Source organism: Protomyctophum parallelum (assembly GCF_964188405.1).
Source record: "Protomyctophum parallelum genome assembly, chromosome: 9".
Classification (NCBI taxonomy): Eukaryota; Metazoa; Chordata; class Actinopteri; order Myctophiformes; family Myctophidae; genus Protomyctophum; species Protomyctophum parallelum.
In genome coordinates this window covers 13,430,610-13,449,081 of record NC_139706.1, presented here as the reverse complement: position 1 = coordinate 13,449,081, position 18,472 = coordinate 13,430,610, and the positions used below count along the sequence as shown (strand labels likewise).

Genomic DNA, 18,472 nt, shown 5'->3' with positions numbered 1-18,472 from the left:
GGATATGGAGGGAATTCTCTTGGAAAAATCTATGCAGATTTTTTATAACACCAAGAATCAAGAGTAAGCAGTTGAAGCAACAGATACAATGTTGGAGAGGTTGTGGGGATGTAAATGTGGATCACTCACATGTGTTTTGGAAATGTCCCAAAATGGATGATTTTTGGAAGATGATACATGATCAGATACAAAAAATATTGGGATATGAGGTGCCTATGAAGTGTGATGTTCTGTATTTAGGAAACTTGATGGGGGGTAAGATTCGAGGAGAGGATAGATACTTGGTAAACATTTTGTTGGCGGCAGGAAAGAAAGCTATCACAAGAAAATGGGGACAAAAAAAATGACTAAAATGTTAGGAAGGGACTAGTGGACAAGAGATCCGTCATTTTACTCTTGGTTGCATGCAAAATAGCTGATCTACGTTGCGTTGCGACGCGTTGTGAGCTTGTAGATCGGCTATTTTCAGCAAGTGTAAAAACACTCATTACGACGGCATCAAGGCGACTAAAACTAGACTAACACTAAGACATTTCCAGGTGACTAAAAATAAATGTGACTAAAACTAAATGAAGTTTCAGTCCAAAGACTACATGACTAAACTAAAATCGAAATTTGCTGCCAGAAACAACACTGGTGTGTGTACAATAAATAAGGTATTGGTAAAGATCAATCAGCTGTCTAGAAGACGGGAGGATAATATACATCATGTGCTCCTGCAGGCTCTGACCTTCAGGCAGTTGAGGAAATTGGAGGTAGGAGGTAGTGAGAGGTCCAGCTCTCTCTTCTGGCACTGCTGAAAGAATCTGTTCAGGTGGGGGTCCTGGAACACACGGAGGGGAGGAATCCATATCATTATAGTCACTGGCAGGATCTGGAGTCTTTTACTGGATCGCTTCCTTTAAAAACGAACACGCGAGGCCTCAGGAGGACATACTGTAAGGCCTCGTCTCTGAGGCTTGACATGTCTGACAGATCCATTTACACTCGTTGCGAGAACACGTCTTCGAGGATAATACCTTGTGGCACGTCTCATAAATTGAGCTTCACTTTAACTGTACCGGTGAACCTCCTCGGGTTAAAGCTCTATATGACTATAGTGTTTGTTCAGTAACAGAGGGGTCTCTCCAGCGCTCTAGTAAAACCAAGATATATGTCAGCTTCAATATTGTAGTGTTCTAGCTCCAATTTTTATCTGGTTGGTTTAACGACTTCCAATATAATGTGTTTATCCTGTATATAGGCTACTGTATGAGTGCTCTCTCCTGAACTGGTATAATATATCCTGACCTGATAAATACATTTCTGTTTACTAAAGAGCTGGAGAGACAGGGAGACATATATTGGACAAATTAAGTGTTTAACCCATTTTGGGGGCGGGAACCCCTTTTGGTGTTAGCATTATGTTATGCTTTAGCTATTGAAAAATAGCAGATCTACAAGCTCATATGACCTATGAGCTTGTAGGTCTGCTATTTAAAAAAAAAATTGCACGACTGACATATAGAAACATAGCTTTTTCAGAAAACTGTCAAAACTGTTTTCGAATCTGATCTCAGGTCAGAATGAGTTAACACTAAACAAACCACTTACTGTACACCACATTTAGGGCCTATTTTACTTCTACAAGATCTACAACTTTTCGCCCAAATTCATGAAATGCCCAACATAGGGATGCCCGGTTTTAAAGTGGCTAAAGGAAGGTAAGATGGATTGAAGAGGCTCGACTAATTACCTGAGTGTAGACTGTGGAAAGAACATTCGTGGAAACTTTGAAGATGGGCTTCCCTCCATCAACCCACTTCACGTCTGAGCCGTTCTGCAAGACACGGAAAGCCAGAAATCATCCCACAATCCCTGTCTGGACGTTAAATCACTGTCCATCACCTCTTCATGCAGCCCTTAGTGTCCCACACAAATGCACAGTTTTTCCTCCACGAGGTACAAATACTGTACATTCATAGTTTTCCTCAATGTTCTTGGTTCAATGGCTCAAATTCTCAATGGCTCAGAGCCACTGCCTTGAAGACCAAACAGAATGATATCTCCTCCAAGCCAAGGGGGAATTCCCCTTTTTGGATTTAGCCTTCCTTCCGCTGTGGGAGACCTGGGTTTGAATCCTAGGCATTTTCTATCTCTCCATGAGATACAAAATGTATTACACGTTGTATACATTGAGGAAAACAATGTTTTGTCCATGATAAACATCAAATTTAGAGTTTTTCCCTCAGTATTTTACCTTGGCACAGCTGGGTTCTCTGTTGGCCAGGTAGCCTGGAGGCAGGTTACAGGAGACTGGGATGCTGAACTCCTGAGACGCAAGACGACCTTCTCTGAGGAGAGGCAGCCATGAATACCCAACTGAAACAGCACGCGCACCCGCGCACACACGCACACACGCACACACACACACACACACACACACACACACACACACACACACACACACACACACACACACACACACACACACACACACACACACACACACACACACACACACACACACACACACAAAGAAACACAGCATTGAATCCTGTACGAGTGGATCTGTGGATAACTTTGTATGCCAACTCCCTAGAGGCCAAGAAAAAACCTTTGCCTGGAATTTTTCACATCTGCTCATCCTGGTGGAGACCTGTGCCCTTTTTCTAGTTCTTATTGTTCTTATTGGTTTTTACTCTTATTTTACTTGTTTTCTAATAAAGTTACCACACATGTAAAACGTCTTTAGGTATTAGAAAAGCGCTATATATACGTCCCAGGTATTATTCCCTTACCTGGGCTCTCCAGAGCCTCTTTCCTCTTGGCGTTGGTCTTGGCGTTGATGTCACAGGTGACATGGTAGAAGGAGAAGAGCAGATGGTGCTTGTCGTGGAGCTGCGTGGGCAGCTCCATTTTCACCTGCGGAGGTTTGAGGAGACACATGCGTGTTGTAAAGAATCCTTCCTTCCCCTTTGTGCTGTATTATAAACAGTTTATGAGATCAGGGGTTCTCCCAACATTTAAAACATTTCTTTTAGCTTTTCGAACAAATCCTCAAAGGACCACCTCCAAGGACCACCCACCACTACATAAGAAGTGAAGACAAAATTCCTATTCAACCCATTTAGGCCTGACATCGAAATGTAAAAAAAAAAAAAAATCTAAATCCTCCAGTTTTCTGAAATAAATATTTTCACAATTTTTCAAAAATAGCAGACCTACACCGAGTGGCGCGCTACGAGCTGTAGATCTGCTATTTTTCAATAGCTAAAACATAACATAATGCTAACACCAAAAGGGGTTCCCACCCAGAATGGGTTAAAGCCAGATTTATACTAGATTTACAAGCTCATTTACAACACTCCACCATATAACAAGCCCTTAACGGTTAATATTTTGAATTAATGCCTTTTCCGTACTGTATGTTAGTTCAACACACTTATGGAAACATTATTTTAACTTTTTCTTTTTCATTTAACAAAGATCTAATTCCGTGTGTCACGTCACACCTCCATATATGGTCACACCTCGTGACAACAGCCTCCATATATGGTCACGTCTACATCTCCATATATGGAGCTGAATTCCATATGTTGATCCTACCCCACCCGTCCTTCCTCTTCGATGTATACCTTTTGACTGATCCATCCATTCAAACTCTAGACGGGCCTGCCCCAAAGTTATTAGTGCAGCCCTCAACAGTTCTCAACAGGCCCGAAATGTAATGCCCAGCCCTACCCTGTGCACTCAAGACACTGCCCCCGCTGCCACCCTTAGATCTCCATATATGGAGCTGACCTGTTCTGACATTCCATATGTTGATCTGACCTCATCAAACCCTGTACACTCAAGGCACGCTCCATATATGGCCAGTACAGAATTCATTCCATATGTTGATCTGAACCCCCCCATGCCAAAGCGCCAGCGCTCGCCCAGCAGTCTGCTGTCACCCAGGCGGACGCGTGCACGTGACCTAACCCTTTAGGGCGAGGTCGCTTCTCGCCCTCACTCGTCTTACTGGTATATATTTCTTATATTAAAGAAAATTTTAATTATGACATGGACCACTAGTGGTCGTGAGGTGTCGAGTGTTTAGATTTTCTATTTTACTTCTCCCATTGACACTATCAACTTAATTGTCACCTCATCATAGAAGTCAGGGTTCTGGGAGTGGTGGAGGACTGTGGAGCAGGCCGCTGTGGTGAAGAGTGGACCTCCTGGCTTGCCGTAGATGCACTGGAGACAGGAAGACATAAACACAAAAGGTGACACGCGTAAATCTCTTTTCCCTCTGGTGCCGCTGGAATGAGGAGGGGAAAACTCAGGAGTTTTGCTGTGGGAAGCATTCTTTCTTACCTTTAAAGGTTTGGCAACTTCCTCATCTGAGCTGCGGAACTCTACGTAGACTGCAATGTTACGAGCCTGTGAACAAAGAGGCCTCTGTTAACGCTATGACCAAAATGCCCATGTGTGCCGTGTTTATGAGTGATAATCAGAGATCTGTCTGTGGTGGCGAGACGGTGCAAACACAATAGTGTTGTTCCTAATCCCTACTGTTTTTTGAGTGGTGCAACCACTCCAAGGAACAGCAATGTCCGTGTGTACCTAACTATGTGGCCATGAGCACGAGAATGACTATTAGAACCAGTAGGGGCGCTGTTTGCCAGAAACAGAGAGAGAGATAGTGCTGCACGTGCTGCACTGTTGCCTGCTAATGAGAGAGAGAGAGAGAGAGAGGGGAGTTGCACCACTCAGTTCACACGGGTGTGATTTTTTTTATTGTTGCTTTACTTTTTTTTAACTTTAGCTATATATATTTTTCTGTATCTGTCATTCATTCATTACTCTGATACTGCCAAGACAATTAGATATAATTCTGTGATAAACAATTGAATGTTTACCTATACTTGCCTCACAACATGCTACAAAACAATCAGACGTCAAACCTGACGTCAAACACTAGTCATTACCCTAGAATTGTGATTATGATCATTTCACTACACCAGAATTCTGATAACACAAAATCAGCAAAAAAAACAGGAACTACTGTATATCCTGTGTAACATCATCAGAATGTTGCTGCTGTAATGTACAGCATTGGTTCTCAACATGGGGTCCGGGGACTCCTACGGGTCGTTGGGGTGGTTCCAGGGGGTCCCCAGCATAATTAGTTAATAGCATCTAAGGCTAGTCCCCGAACATTCGGGGTTCGAACATTTGCTCGTTAGGGTTGGTACTCGAATCTCAATTAATGGGCTTGAACCATTCAGTTTTTTAATTTTATTATATATCTTTTTCCTTTTTTTAACTCGAAAATATTATTAGCATCACAATCATTAAAAAGAAATTGTAATACTTTGGCTATTCAAAAGTAGCAGATATACACGCACATATCTGTTTTTTTTATTTTATTTTTTAATGTTGAAACATTTCGCATTTCTTGCCTCAAATCTTCTCTTCTGGGGCTCCTTGGCACAAAAGGGTTTGAGAACTACTAGCCTCGGAAACAGCAAGTGTTTTTTGGGAGAACCCAGCAGGAAATGTGGCATAGGAGTGGGACTGAAACTTGTATTTCGCTAAACCAATAACAGCGGCGTCGCTCCAAATTTGGTGACGTCAGTGTTCTTGGCTGCGTTCTACTGGGGAGGGGAGGGGAGGGGAGGGGAGGGGAGGGGAGGGGAGGGGAGGGGAGGGGAGGCAGGCTCATACTGTAGGTTGGTGAACCAACAGGAAGTCGGTGTCGGTTTTCTGCGCTAGTTTGTTCCGCCCCTCTATGCCCAGAAAAGCATAGGCTTTCAGGCTACGGAGAAAGAGAGAACTGCTGGTGTGTGCCGTACCTTGGCGAAGCTCTTCTGGCTGTCGTACTTGAGGTGCTTGGGGTAGATGTAAATATGGTTCCTGTAGACGCGGTGGGGCTGCGTGTACTTGGTGGTGGCCTGGACAAACTCCTCCACCTCCACGGTGGCCTGGTGACCGTCCAGCTCCTCAAAGGGCTTCACCGGAACGTAGGACGATGTCACGCTGTCTGGAGCCACGGGAGGACAAGGGACAATCACTAGAAACACTGTCTGGAGCCACGGGAGGACAAGGGACAATCACTAGAAACACTGTCTGGAGCCACGGGAGGACAAGGGACAATCACTAGAAACACTGTCTGGAGCCACGGGAGGACAAGGGACAATCACTAGAAACACTGTCTGGAGCCACGGGAGGACAAGGGACAATCACTAGAAACACTGTCTGGAGCCACGGGAGGACAAGGGACAATCACTAGAAACACTGTCTGGAGCCACGGGAGGACAAGGGACAATCACTAGAAACACTGTCTGGAGCCACGGGAGGACAAGGGACAATCACTAGAAACACTGGAAACACTGGAGCCACGGGAGGACAAGGGACAATCACTAGAAACACTGTCTGGAGCCACGGGAGGACAAGGGACAATCACTAGAAACACTGTCTGGAGCCACGGGAGGACAAGGGACAATCACTAGAAACACTGGAAACACTGGAGCCACGGGAGGACAAGGGACAATCACTAGAAACACTGTCTGGAGCCACGGGAGGACAAGGGACAATCACTAGAAACACTGTCTGGAGCCACGGGAGGACAAGGGACAATCACTAGAAACACTGGAAACACTGGAGCCACGGGAGGACAAGGGACAATCACTAGAAACACTGTCTGGAGCCACGGGAGGACAAGGGACAATCACTAGAAACACTGTCTGGAGCCACGGGAGGACAAGGGACAATCACTAGAAACACTGGGAAAACTGAAACCTCTTATCTCCATATTTTCACTTTGCGTTTTGTTTTTTTCAAAGCATAACTTTCTCCCCCATAATTCCCTACTTGATCATACGTTTCTTACAAAAGTATCAAAAGTAGCTGACTGGCAAGATCGAATCTATTTGAATTTGTATCCTGAAGAGGAACAGTTTTGGACTGTTGGAGGTTTCCACCCAACAGAGACGATATAATACATAGGATGGAGGGAATGGGTTGCGCACGCTTATCCGACACCGTTAGGGTTTGAGGTAGGTTGTCGTTCTAATGACAGTCGGACCAACAGCATGTCGAAACTAAAGCCTGTGAGGGAATGGCATTGATGAACGAACATGAATCTACAGTACATGGGGAGCAGACAAAACCTGGGAACATGAATCTACAGTACATGGGGAGCAGACAAAACCTGGGAACATGAATCTACAGTACATGGGGAGCAGACAAAACCTGGGAACATGAATCTACAGTACATGGGGAGCAGACAAAACCTGGGAACATGAATCTACAGTACATGGGGAGCAGACAAAACCTGGGAACATGAATCTACAGTACATGGGGAGCAGACGTATTAGTAGTAGGGGTGAAACCTTTGTTTCTGTTTAGATCTTTACTTCTGGGTAAACATATTAATAATATACCTCAGGGCTGCAATTAACCATCATTGATTAGTTACTCTGTTGAGTATTTTAATTCCACAAACGGATGTAGTACAAAATGATGCTTGAAGCCATCTGAACATTTTAGAAATGTAGAAATGGCTTAATGTATCAAAGGTGGGACATACTAGGATGCTCCATAGGGACATAGTCCACCGTGATGTCCAGGTTCCCTGGAATGGTCTGAAGCTTGCTGGTCTTCTCAGCTCTGTGGAACAAAGATAATACAAAGGCAATGATGCTTGTTGTGGGTTAAAATGTGAGTACGGTAGCGTGGTAAGTAAGTAAGTAAATAAAGTTTATTTATAGAGCACCTTTCACAGACAATTACAGTCACAAAGTCATACCAACAAAACACTGGTGGAAATGCGTGTATACCTCCTGTACTCAGACACCAGCTTCATCAGGTCATCCGTGGAGATCTTGTTGCTCTCCTGTTTGAAGAGAGGCGAGAAGCGACACTCCCTGTCCAGCGTCCCCTGGTTGTCCTTAAACACCGACCTGTAAACACACCGCCACACCGTAGGACTACACATCAGCAAACAGCAGAGGTCGGCCCAGTCCTCTTCAATAACCTACTGGCACGTTAAGGGCTTGATATGCTTTGTCGAGTGCTGTGTCACGCGCTGAAAATAGAAAGATCTACAAGCTCGCAAAGTTGTTGCAACGTCATGGTGAGGTTGGAAGATTTGCTATTTCCGGTGTGCGGCAATGTATACGTAAATCACCCTTTAAGCTGACCCTGATTTACAGTATAGGCTAAAAAAACATTTCTAGTGTTTATGTTCAGACCCCCGCAGCCCATTTTCCTACTGTACAACAACCGCCGGGACCCACCTGATGGACCAAGCGAAAGGCATATGGTACTTTCCCAGTTTACTGCAGAACTGTTTGTTGGACTTCAGCATCTTCTGAACGGTCTGCATATGACACAAGCAAAGAGAGAGAGAGAGAGAGAGAGAGAGAGAGAGAGAGAGAGAGAGAGAGAGAGAGAGAGAGAGAGAGAGAGAGAGAGAGAGAGAGAGAGAGAGAGAGAGAGAGAGAGAGAGAGAGAGAGAGAGAGAGAGAGAGACAGAGACAGAGAGAGAGAGAGAGAGAGAGAGAGGGGGAAATGTGTCAGAACATTCCTATACAGTAGCCGATCTCCTTCGAAGGTCTGCGTTGCGGTTTGCGTTCACCATTCACTAAATTGTAGATGACCCAGAAAGAACGACAGACGAAATCAGAGGTTGTGTCGTGTGGTAAGGTAACCCTCGGCGACGGCTGGTTGTGCGCCTGGCGAACCAATCATCATGCTTAAACAAAGACCACATGGCGTACTGCCAAAGAGAGAGAAAGAGAGAGAGAGAGAGAGATAGAGCAAGGGAACATCTTGGATGGAACAGAGGAAAAACTTAATTTCGAAACCATCTGACTTATGCATATAAACCTGGTAGGGTCTTTTTGCGTGATTTATACGGTACTTACTGTATACATGCGTGCCGGTGTCATGCACCGAAAAGAATAGCAGATCTACAAGCTCACAACGTGTCATGCTGCGACACCTTGTAGGCCTTGTAGACCTGCTATTTCCGGTGCGAAACAGCGGCGTGCAAACCAAGTATAAATCAAGCATTACAGGAAATTGCTTCATAAAGGTCATGCGTATACAGAAGCTTTGAATAGACAGGCCTTGTTGTATAGAACACATGGGCCCCACAGCACTATTCCACGGTAGAGTTCCCAGAGCTGTTATTCACAGCATGTTAATCATATGGCAGGACAGAATAACATAGATAAGATATTAGCCCGGACGGTTAGGTCAACCGTTTGGGCACCTAGGCTGCCAAACCGGCCAGACGGCGTGCTGCGGGTTCGACTCCCGAGCCTGACGGCCTTTGCCGCGTGTCACTGCCCATCTGTCTCCCCCTTTCCTGTGTAATTACTGTACCGATAAAGGCAAAAAACGCCAAAAGAATATCTAAAAAAGAAAAAGAAAAAAAAGTCTGGGATATTACATCGGTTGCACAGGGAAAATATGAATACATCGGCGGTTCTGTAAATGACATGTAAACAGTAAGCATAGGTAGAGCGATAACAGGATTTCCTCACCTTGCTGGAGTCTGCGTTCTTGATGTAAGGCTCTGTCCCACAAGCTATGTTCCCCATCAACACCTTCTCTATCCTTGCCACCATCACAATGTCTGCGTGGGGATGGGTCACTGAAAAGATGGCCTGCAGAGACAAAAAGGAAAAAAAAAAAAACTCAAACTAATTCAAACTAAATGTTGTTATCTGTGTCATTCAAATATAAATAACATTGTGTACCCCAGTGGGGTCCGGGGACCGCCAGGGGTCCCTGAGGGAGTTCCAGGGGGGACCCCAACTAAATGATAGTTTGGCACGGAATGGATCCTTATGGGTCCATTTGGTTCCATTTGTACACGCTCAGAGTTAAATTAACATTGATTTTACAATATAAATTGGGAGAGATAGAATGCCATTAAATGGGGGTAGGTAGACTAATATGGATGTCAAACTGGCGGTCCTTGAAATTTAAATGTTTGAGAGTCTCTGCTAGAGACGTAAAAATCTTCTCTTATGGGGGGTCCCTGGCGTATATTTTCTAATGGGGGGTCCCGCGGGCTATAATGAGTGTCAATTTGAGGGGTCCTTGAGTTTGGGAACCACTGCTTTAATTACCTGGTTGGGGAAGCAGAGCCACCGCTCCAGCTCCGCACTGACATGGCAGACGTCTCCCGGTCCCCTCCCCTCGTCCGGGTCCTGTCCGCTAGGCCCCGTGGTGCCGTTGGTGCAGCCGCCCTGCAGCATCTGGCGCACCGCCTCGTGGTTGAGGTCCACGTGGAAGTCCGCCGACACCTTCCTGCCCTCGCGCACGTCCAGCAGCGCCAGGACCACGAAGAACGGCTCGATCTGGGAACGCGTCAGTCAAAGGCGGGCTCGCCAATTATGGGCAGTGGTGGAAAGCATGCTAAGTGCATTTACTAAAGTGCTGTACTTAAAGATGGAGTGCCACAATTCTTTTTTAATTTTTCCAGTTTTTCATGTGTCTATGAGGTGACAGTACTTCATTAGACACCCTGGAGTCGTTTCTATGTGCAATGGTGTATTAACTTTGTATTTAGGGTTTCTTCCTGGAGGCTGAACCCTTGACAGTCAAACGGGGCCAATTAAATAAACAGCAATATAGTGACATCACATTATCAGCCCCTCCCCTAACCCCTTCCCCTTTATCATACAACTACAGCTGTGGGTGCGGCTTCAGTTCAGGTGGATCACCACCCATCACCACCCACCAGGCAAACCAGGCATACTTAATGAACTGGTGGGCGTATAAAAGATTATACCTCCTTATATAACAATAAGACCTCATGATCATGTTTTAAATCACAGCACTCCATCTTTAAGTACAATTTCGATACTTGAGTATGTCAAATTTTCAGTACTTTTACTTCTGCTCCACTACATTTCAGAGGCATATATTGTACTTTTACAATGTACACTTTTATTATTATTACAAAACATACATTAACCACTTCAGCACTATAAACATTCCGACCATTTGAAAATAGCCGATCTACAAGCTCACAATGCATCGCAAATCTGTGTCGGGTTTTTCCATATTACATCTTTCTGCTAGACTTGTGCCATTTTTAAAAACGGTATAATAACTATTGAACTATAATAACATGCCTGCCATAGTGACGCCAGGTTAAAAGTGGTTATACAAGTCTGCCTGTGGGTTTCAGAAATATTTAACCAATGAAAATTATTAACACAAGCTGCAATTCAACAATACCAAATACACACCATTAAACAGTTTAATGGCCCATGACGCAAATCACCGTCAAGTTCAAGTGCAGTCATGTGCCCGAGACGGAGATTGGTTAATCTTGCTTGTTGCGCAATCCTCTGTGTTGCACAACAGTGACACGTCATCGAAAATGTTCCCCCCGCCTGTTTAGCCGACGACAACGAAAATCTTAAAACGTTAATAACTCGCGATCTAAATCATCCCGCCTAATTATTAAAAAAGATCCTGTGTTTGACGGCCCTCCGCGGTCCAGCCGCTAGTCGCGATAGATTTATTCTTACCTCCCGTTGTTGTCGACCGCATCTTTAGTGTTGTGGCTATTGTTAGCTGCTACACACACATTCACAACAACATCTGGTCCGTCGGTAAAAGTGGTCCGGGCGTTATAAACGATGGGCACATTTTATTAATGGATTAAATAGGCCCGGGCCCTTAAACTGCTGTACTACAATGCTAAGGTGTTCATTTAGTCCGAATTTCGAGGCATTTTCTTTATACTAATAATGATATCTGGATACCATTTTGAAAGGAACACAGACATCGCAGGAAATTCTTATCGTGCGGAATCTTGGAAGTGAATTATTTGAACGTGCGAGCCGGTGCGCTTGTTGTTAACACTCACGTTGGTGACTGGTCCCGTCTCCGTCTCGTTGACGCAGCCCTGCAGGGAGAGGCTGAAGGATCGACAGTTGATCATCAGCCTTCTGCCCAGCTTCTCCTCAAAGGGACGCACCGACACACTCTCTCCCAGAGGGTAGTCTCCCCGCGGACTCCTCAGGACCTGGTGGTGTGGACACAGTCACACGACACACATGGTGTTTGAGGAACACACTGGCATGCCATGTATATACACACTTTGGGCATTAAGCAACTAGTTGACTAGTTTACTAGTCGACTAGTAAATCCACTAGTCATTGGTACTAGTTGACTAGTTGACTTTTTTTTTACATAATAGGTAGTTAAACAACTAGTCGACTAGTAAACTAGGCAACTAGTCAACTAGTAAAAATGACTAGAAGTGAATGCCCTAATACACACGCATGCATTCACGTACGGTCGTACGCATGCACACGTGCGCGCACGCACACACACGCACGCAGCGTGTACTGTGTATACATACTGGGGTGTCAGGATCTAGGGAGAACAGGTTCAACCTCTCTTCTCTCCTGGCAGCGCGGACACCTTCCTCTGTCTCAGAAATATACTGAAAAAGAGACAGAAATATACTGTACTGTTACAGACAGAAATTTGTGAAATAAGACGATAATGATGCCTTGAATGAAACACAAATATTTCAAAAATGTTAATTCATATTGTTTTCCAGTTCATGTTCAAAAGTACAGAAGGGTAACATAAGACTGCGACCTTATAGTACACCATGAAGTAAGCAACGCAGCTGCAGCTAATTAAATGATCAATGGGTGTGTTACTGGAGATTTCTGTGCCAATGTGCATTGACGATACTCTTGACTACTGTATGTTTGCACATTGGCACACGGTCACACCCACTTAAATCTGACACACCCGTTGCTAATTGAATTAGCTGCAGCTGCGTTGCTTACAGCCTGCCATGTTTAACCCTGCTGTAGTTTTTAACTTGAACTGATTAACCCATTAATTAAAGACCTTTTATTTATTTATTTTTATATTTTTTGTCCCACGATTTTGTAACCCATTTTTCACCCCTGTGTCAATCATCCTGTGATGTGATCCTGGGCTCTACACACCCTCCGCCAACCTAGGGAGAGCAACGGACTTAACTCATGCTTCCTTCATGCTTGAGTGTCCAAGTTGCTCCTTTACACCTGACAGGGGGGAGTTTTCCTGGTTGGACGTAGCGCGTGGAAGGAGCACGTTATTCCAATTAATTAAAGACCTTTTATGAAGGGTTTTATGAAAAACCCATTAGCAGTGGTTCTCAAATTATTTCATGTCAATGACCCCCAAAATAATATGTAATAATAGAGCCCTCGTCTCATCTCAAAAGCAAAGATTTTAGTTAAAAATGGTCTAGATTAAGCTCATAGCCTGGCACAAAGGGGTTTCATGCCCCTTTAAGACAGTAAGTGAAACTGTCTTGGGGGCAGCGGTGGCCTAATAATTAGAGGAGTGCCCTTGTTTTGCCCGAAAGGTTGCCGGTTCGATTCCCCGGACGGGCAGGAAAAATCTGGGTGGGGAAGTGATTGTCATCACTCACCCAACACCACTGAAGTGCCCTTGAGCAAGGCACTGAACCCCCAACTGCTCCCCCTGGAGCTGCTTAGTGGCCAACAGTATAAGACTGTGGTTGTACTGGTCAGCTCCCAGGTTTTAATGTGTGTGTGTGTGCGTGTGCGTGTGCGTGCGTGTGTGTGTGTGTGTGTGTGTGTGTGTGTGTGTGTGTGTGTGTTTCGATTTGCAGGGCGTTGCTGAAAATGAGCACCTGTGCTCAGCTACTTCCCTGGGTAAATAAAGAATAAAAAAGAAAAAAAAAAAAAAAACAGTGAACATTGCAAAAAGAAGGGATGCCACAGCCGACCTTGGCCATCTCCGGATTGATGCCATTTTCTGTCGTCTCTTCATTCTCATGTAAACAGCCGTCGCTCAACGACAGGTCAAACACATCTGGAGGAAGAACAGAATAATGCAGTCAGAGCTTTTGCCAGGAAGAGACATTTCGTTTTATTTACAGGTAATAAATTGCAGCGTTGCATGTTTATTTAGGTGCCCATTACCCCTCCGCAACAGGTCAAAGGTCAAACACTAAGTGCACGATAATAATCATAATGATTCAGCAGATCTTTATGTCTTCATCTCAGACTTTAACAGGATGGTACACATACAATAGGCCAGGCAAGCTGCATGAACATAACTCATGCACGCCTGGAGCGATTCCCCCCCCACGGGCCACAGTGAATTAAAAGCCTCATTACCATCGCCACTTGCCCCTGAACCTGATTTACAAGCATGTAAACGGACCCAACGCTGGCGTGATGTCTGAACGTATTACATCAACTCCGTCACTTTTGACTGCATTTGGACTCGCTTCTCCGTGGCGTGCACGGTCTTGCGTTATGCAATGTTATATAGGCTGTACTTCCCCCTGTCTGTTCCGGCTCACGCACATCCCGCACATGCGGTTTTAAGAGTTATGGGTTGAACCCCCAGCGCTCTGGCGCTCCTACGCTCATGGAACTATTAACGTGAGGCGGGTTCCACGGCTAATGTCAAGACTCATTTCCTGGTTCTAATGTTATATGGATCGAGCCACCACCACACCCAGTGGTAACTCTCCCCGTAGGGCGACGCAGCAGAACAGAAAGATTATACCAGCGAAAGGAACAAAGAAAACGTCTATTGATACAGAGCATGATGTCATTTATTTCTTAACGGTCCTATATTTATTATAATAATCTTGTGGGTTTATGAAAGGGGAAATTAAATAAGGCTGCGTAAGGCCTTATAGTACGCCGTGATGCAAGCAGCACAGCTGCAGACAATAAAGTTAATGATGGGTGTGTTATTTAGTTTGGTTCGTTGGCACACCTCAATTTAACGTTGACATGCCCATTATTCATTGTATTAGCTGCAGCTACGCATGTTGTACAGCTCTAAGGTTAGCCTATATATTTAACCCTTCTGTAGTTTTTAACCTTTACAGGAAAACAAACCACAAAATCAGCCTAGGGTTTCATCCACGGTCCACCTTCAACCCATTTGGGGTGTTTTAAACATTTTGGGCGGGAACCCCTTTTGGTGCTAGCATTATGATATGCTTTAGCTATTGAAAAATAGCAGATCTACAAGCTCATACGAGCTTGTAGGTCTGCTATTTTTGAAAAATCGAAGAACGACTGACATAGAAACAGCTTTTTCAGAAAACTGTCAGGATTTAGAAGACATTTTTAGAATCCGATCTCAGGTCAAAATGGGTAAAACATTGTTATAATTTAGCTGTTGAAAAATAGGATGGCGCGCTACGAGCTTGTAGGTCTGCTATTTTTGAAAAATCGTGAAAAAAATATATATTTCAGAAAACTGGAGGATTTAGAATTTTGAGGTCAGACCTAAATGGGTTAATTAATAAATGATACATCTGTGTTCATCTATACTTTCTCCTCTCGGCTAAATGCTTTGGAGCACTTCTCTCTCTCTCTATCGCTGAAATTCCCACGTCGGAAAGCCCAAATGTCTTTTCCCGTGGTGTCAGTGTTGTTTTTGGCAGCAAATTTCTATTTTAGTTTAGTCTTTGGAATGAAACTTCATTTAGTTTTAGTCACATTTTAGTCACTTGGAATGTGTTAGTGTTAGTCTAGTTTTAGTCGACTAAATATCATAAGATTTTAGCGCGACAAAATACATTTTAGTCGACTAAATCAACTGTAGATTTAGTCGACTAAAATGTATTTTGTCGCGCCTTGATGCCGTCGTAATGACTGATTTTACACTTGCGTTTACGCTCAAAACGCGTCGCGCCGCGACGCGCTTGTAGATCGGCTATTTTCAGCATGAAACCAAGTGAAAAATGACGAAATTGTCAATATTTTTAGTCTTAGTTTTAGTCGTCATAGCTTGTTTTAATTTAGTTTCCATTTAGTTTTCGCCAGTGAAAAAAGGTAGTCGACGAGCAATTTTCGTCTTAGTTTTAGTCGACGAAAACAACACTGCGTGGTGCACAGTGGAAGTGTCTCTCACCCTGGCGGTGGTCAGTGAGGTCCAGACTCTTGCGGTCCGGAGCGGGCCCGTCGTGGGGGCTGATCTGCAGGATGCGCGTCAGCGTGCTGATCCACTCCTCCATGTCCTGCTCGCTCTCCGCCGCCAGGACGAAGTACGTCACCTCGTTCATCTTCAGCTCAAAGGCGTGCTTTCGTAGGCGGTTATTCTATGGACGGACGGACGGACAATCAGACCAATAGGAAGGGGCGGAGGTGGGGATGTAAATGTGGGTATAATGCATGGTATAGAGATGAATGCATGGAGGAATGGATGGAGAGACAAATTGATAGATGGATAGGTGGGTGAATAAATTAGTATTGCAACGTGTGGCTAACCCATTTCATCATGTTATCCTGCAAACGTGCGCTTGCGTGTGTGTGTGTGTGTGTGTGTGTGTGTGTGTGTGTGTGTGTGTGTGTGTGTGTGTGTGTGTGTGTGTGTGTGTGTGTGCGCGTGCGTGTAGTATACGACGTGTTGACTATATTGAAACCCACCTGCACTACACCTGTGCAGGAGTCCAGGAAAATACAGCCTTTGGGCTCCTTGGAGATCTTCTCATCTTTGTAGAAGTTCATGATGTAGGAGTTGTCAGTCAACTGTGTCAACTGGAAGTACCTCCTCTTAAATGACTGAAACACAAACAATAGAATAGACCATTATTATAGACATGATGATAAACAGTAAAATCCACACGGTGTTCATTTTACTCTGGGTGTTTTCAAATGACCAAAAGCCAAAACCAAAAAGAAAGACTTTGCCGGACACTGCTCAGAATGTAGGAATGGACTACATTTAAACAATATCTTCTTTAAACTGAAATGTCATACTATTTGAACCTAATTGAATTGTTTCGATGTGAGGAGAACAAAATTGTGTCTCTACTGTGTAATACATTTTTATAAAATTAAACTATTATATTCTATGTATTTCTCCACAGCCTGATGACATCAAATTGTGTTTTTGTTTGTTTATTTTGTGCAAATATTGAGGTTTGACGTCATCAGGTAATATATACGCTTACACATTTCCTGGAGTAATACAGGCTGTCTGTGGCATGGTATATCTTCCCACATTGACTGAAAATCGTTTATAGTGAGCAGTTATCTGGCCAGAGATAATTAAAGAACATCAGAGCCCTGAGGCTCGAAACCACACAGACCATCCTTCTGGGGAAGAAGACACAGAAAGAGAGTGGCATTTTGAGGTAGCCTGGATCCAGCCCTGAAACGCTAGCCACTCATAAAAAAATTATGTTATGGCGACTCTATGAAAGTTCAGGGTGTCAGGCTAATTTTGAGGAACAACGCATAAAGAAAAGAGTTACAGTACTTCTACAAGCTCACAATGGATGGCATTGTGAGCTTGTAGATCGGCTATTTCATAAGATTTTGAACTTGTGAAATGAATAGGCCTACTTTTACTTTTGATACAGTACATATTGATGCCAATACTTTTGTAATTTTACTCAAGTAGGCCTACATTTTGAATGCCAGACTTTGACTTGTAACAGAGTGTCTCCATATTGCAGTATTGATCCATTTACATGCATCAAAACAGCAGAGTGCTTTTTCAACCACCGATTAACATTTTGAGAGAGCGGCGTGCGCCTCAGTCTCACTTCCTCACCCGCACAGTGATGCTATTGTTGACGGTGCTGTTGAAGTTCCCTTTGTACAGCCAGCCCGACCGAAACACACCCAGACCTCCTCCTCCTCCTCCTCCAGCGCCTCCCCCGCCACCCTTAGACGAGGACAGGGAGGTGGTGTCCTGGAAAACGTGCGAGAACCAAGAAATCAGGATTATTTAGACCCAACGTCAAAAAAAAAAAAAAACATTCGCTCTGATAGAATATATATTCAAAGATGTGTGCCGCATTTCTACGATTTTTCAAAAATAGCAGACCTACAAGCTCGTAGCGCGCCACTCGGTGGCGCGCTATGAGCTTGTAGATCTGCTATTTTTCAATAGCTAAAGCATAACATAATGCTAACACCAAAAGGGGTTCCCGCCCATAATGGGTTAAAAGCAGTGAAATGCTGGTGGGAAACGTTCCGCCAAGACTTTTGCTCACACAATAATAATATGATAGATATACAACTAGATAATAATAATGATATAATGCATAAATGGCAGATGGATAAACAACGTTAATTATGTAAGTCATTTTAAAATGTCTGTCTGTGTTCAGAGCTAACGTGTGATGAGCATTTATCATAATGTTTTAAATTGTTGACAACGTCTGCGGTCATTTTGTGGGTCGAGTCAAGTCTAAAGATTAACTGAATAATCGACGGATAAACAAAATCAGAAATATCCACAAGTTCCCAAGCTTGTAGATTTCCGCTGAATTTATTTTAGATTCTGAAGAGCTCTGTGCACAACCTGGGCCTTCTTTCTTTCACAGTGAATGCTAAAAGCTACAATCCATAAGATCGAGATATATGTCTGTTGTCTGCCTCTCATGACGGAGAGAGGAAATTGCCACCGAACTACAATAGAGATGACAATCTGGTGTCCAATCCGGTGGGCGTCA

The 18,472-nt window shown here is 44.0% G+C and overlaps 1 protein-coding gene across 5 annotated transcripts in view; it reads right to left on the bottom strand.

Moving 5' to 3' along the window:
- dock10 (dedicator of cytokinesis 10) overlaps positions 1 to 18,472 on the bottom strand; it is a gene marked incomplete at its 5' end in the record, with an annotated part of 160,202 nt that overhangs the window by 69,319 nt on the left and 72,411 nt on the right. For all 5 annotated transcript variants that reach the window (XM_083773857.1, XM_083773855.1, XM_083773859.1 and 2 more), the window contains 18 exons: positions 731 to 823; positions 1,736 to 1,819; positions 2,240 to 2,361; positions 2,781 to 2,904; positions 4,129 to 4,221; positions 4,342 to 4,407; positions 5,823 to 6,010; positions 7,559 to 7,638; positions 7,809 to 7,931; positions 8,268 to 8,350; positions 9,522 to 9,644; positions 10,113 to 10,343; positions 11,867 to 12,025; positions 12,365 to 12,448; positions 13,763 to 13,848; positions 15,919 to 16,105; positions 16,434 to 16,568; positions 17,566 to 17,706. In XM_083773857.1, the coding sequence (XP_083629983.1) occupies positions 731 to 823; positions 1,736 to 1,819; positions 2,240 to 2,361; positions 2,781 to 2,904; positions 4,129 to 4,221; positions 4,342 to 4,407; positions 5,823 to 6,010; positions 7,559 to 7,638; positions 7,809 to 7,931; positions 8,268 to 8,350; positions 9,522 to 9,644; positions 10,113 to 10,343; positions 11,867 to 12,025; positions 12,365 to 12,448; positions 13,763 to 13,848; positions 15,919 to 16,105; positions 16,434 to 16,568; positions 17,566 to 17,706 (2,202 nt within the window). The remainder of the gene's footprint in view (positions 1 to 730; positions 824 to 1,735; positions 1,820 to 2,239; positions 2,362 to 2,780; positions 2,905 to 4,128; positions 4,222 to 4,341; positions 4,408 to 5,822; positions 6,011 to 7,558; positions 7,639 to 7,808; positions 7,932 to 8,267; positions 8,351 to 9,521; positions 9,645 to 10,112; positions 10,344 to 11,866; positions 12,026 to 12,364; positions 12,449 to 13,762; positions 13,849 to 15,918; positions 16,106 to 16,433; positions 16,569 to 17,565; positions 17,707 to 18,472) is intronic.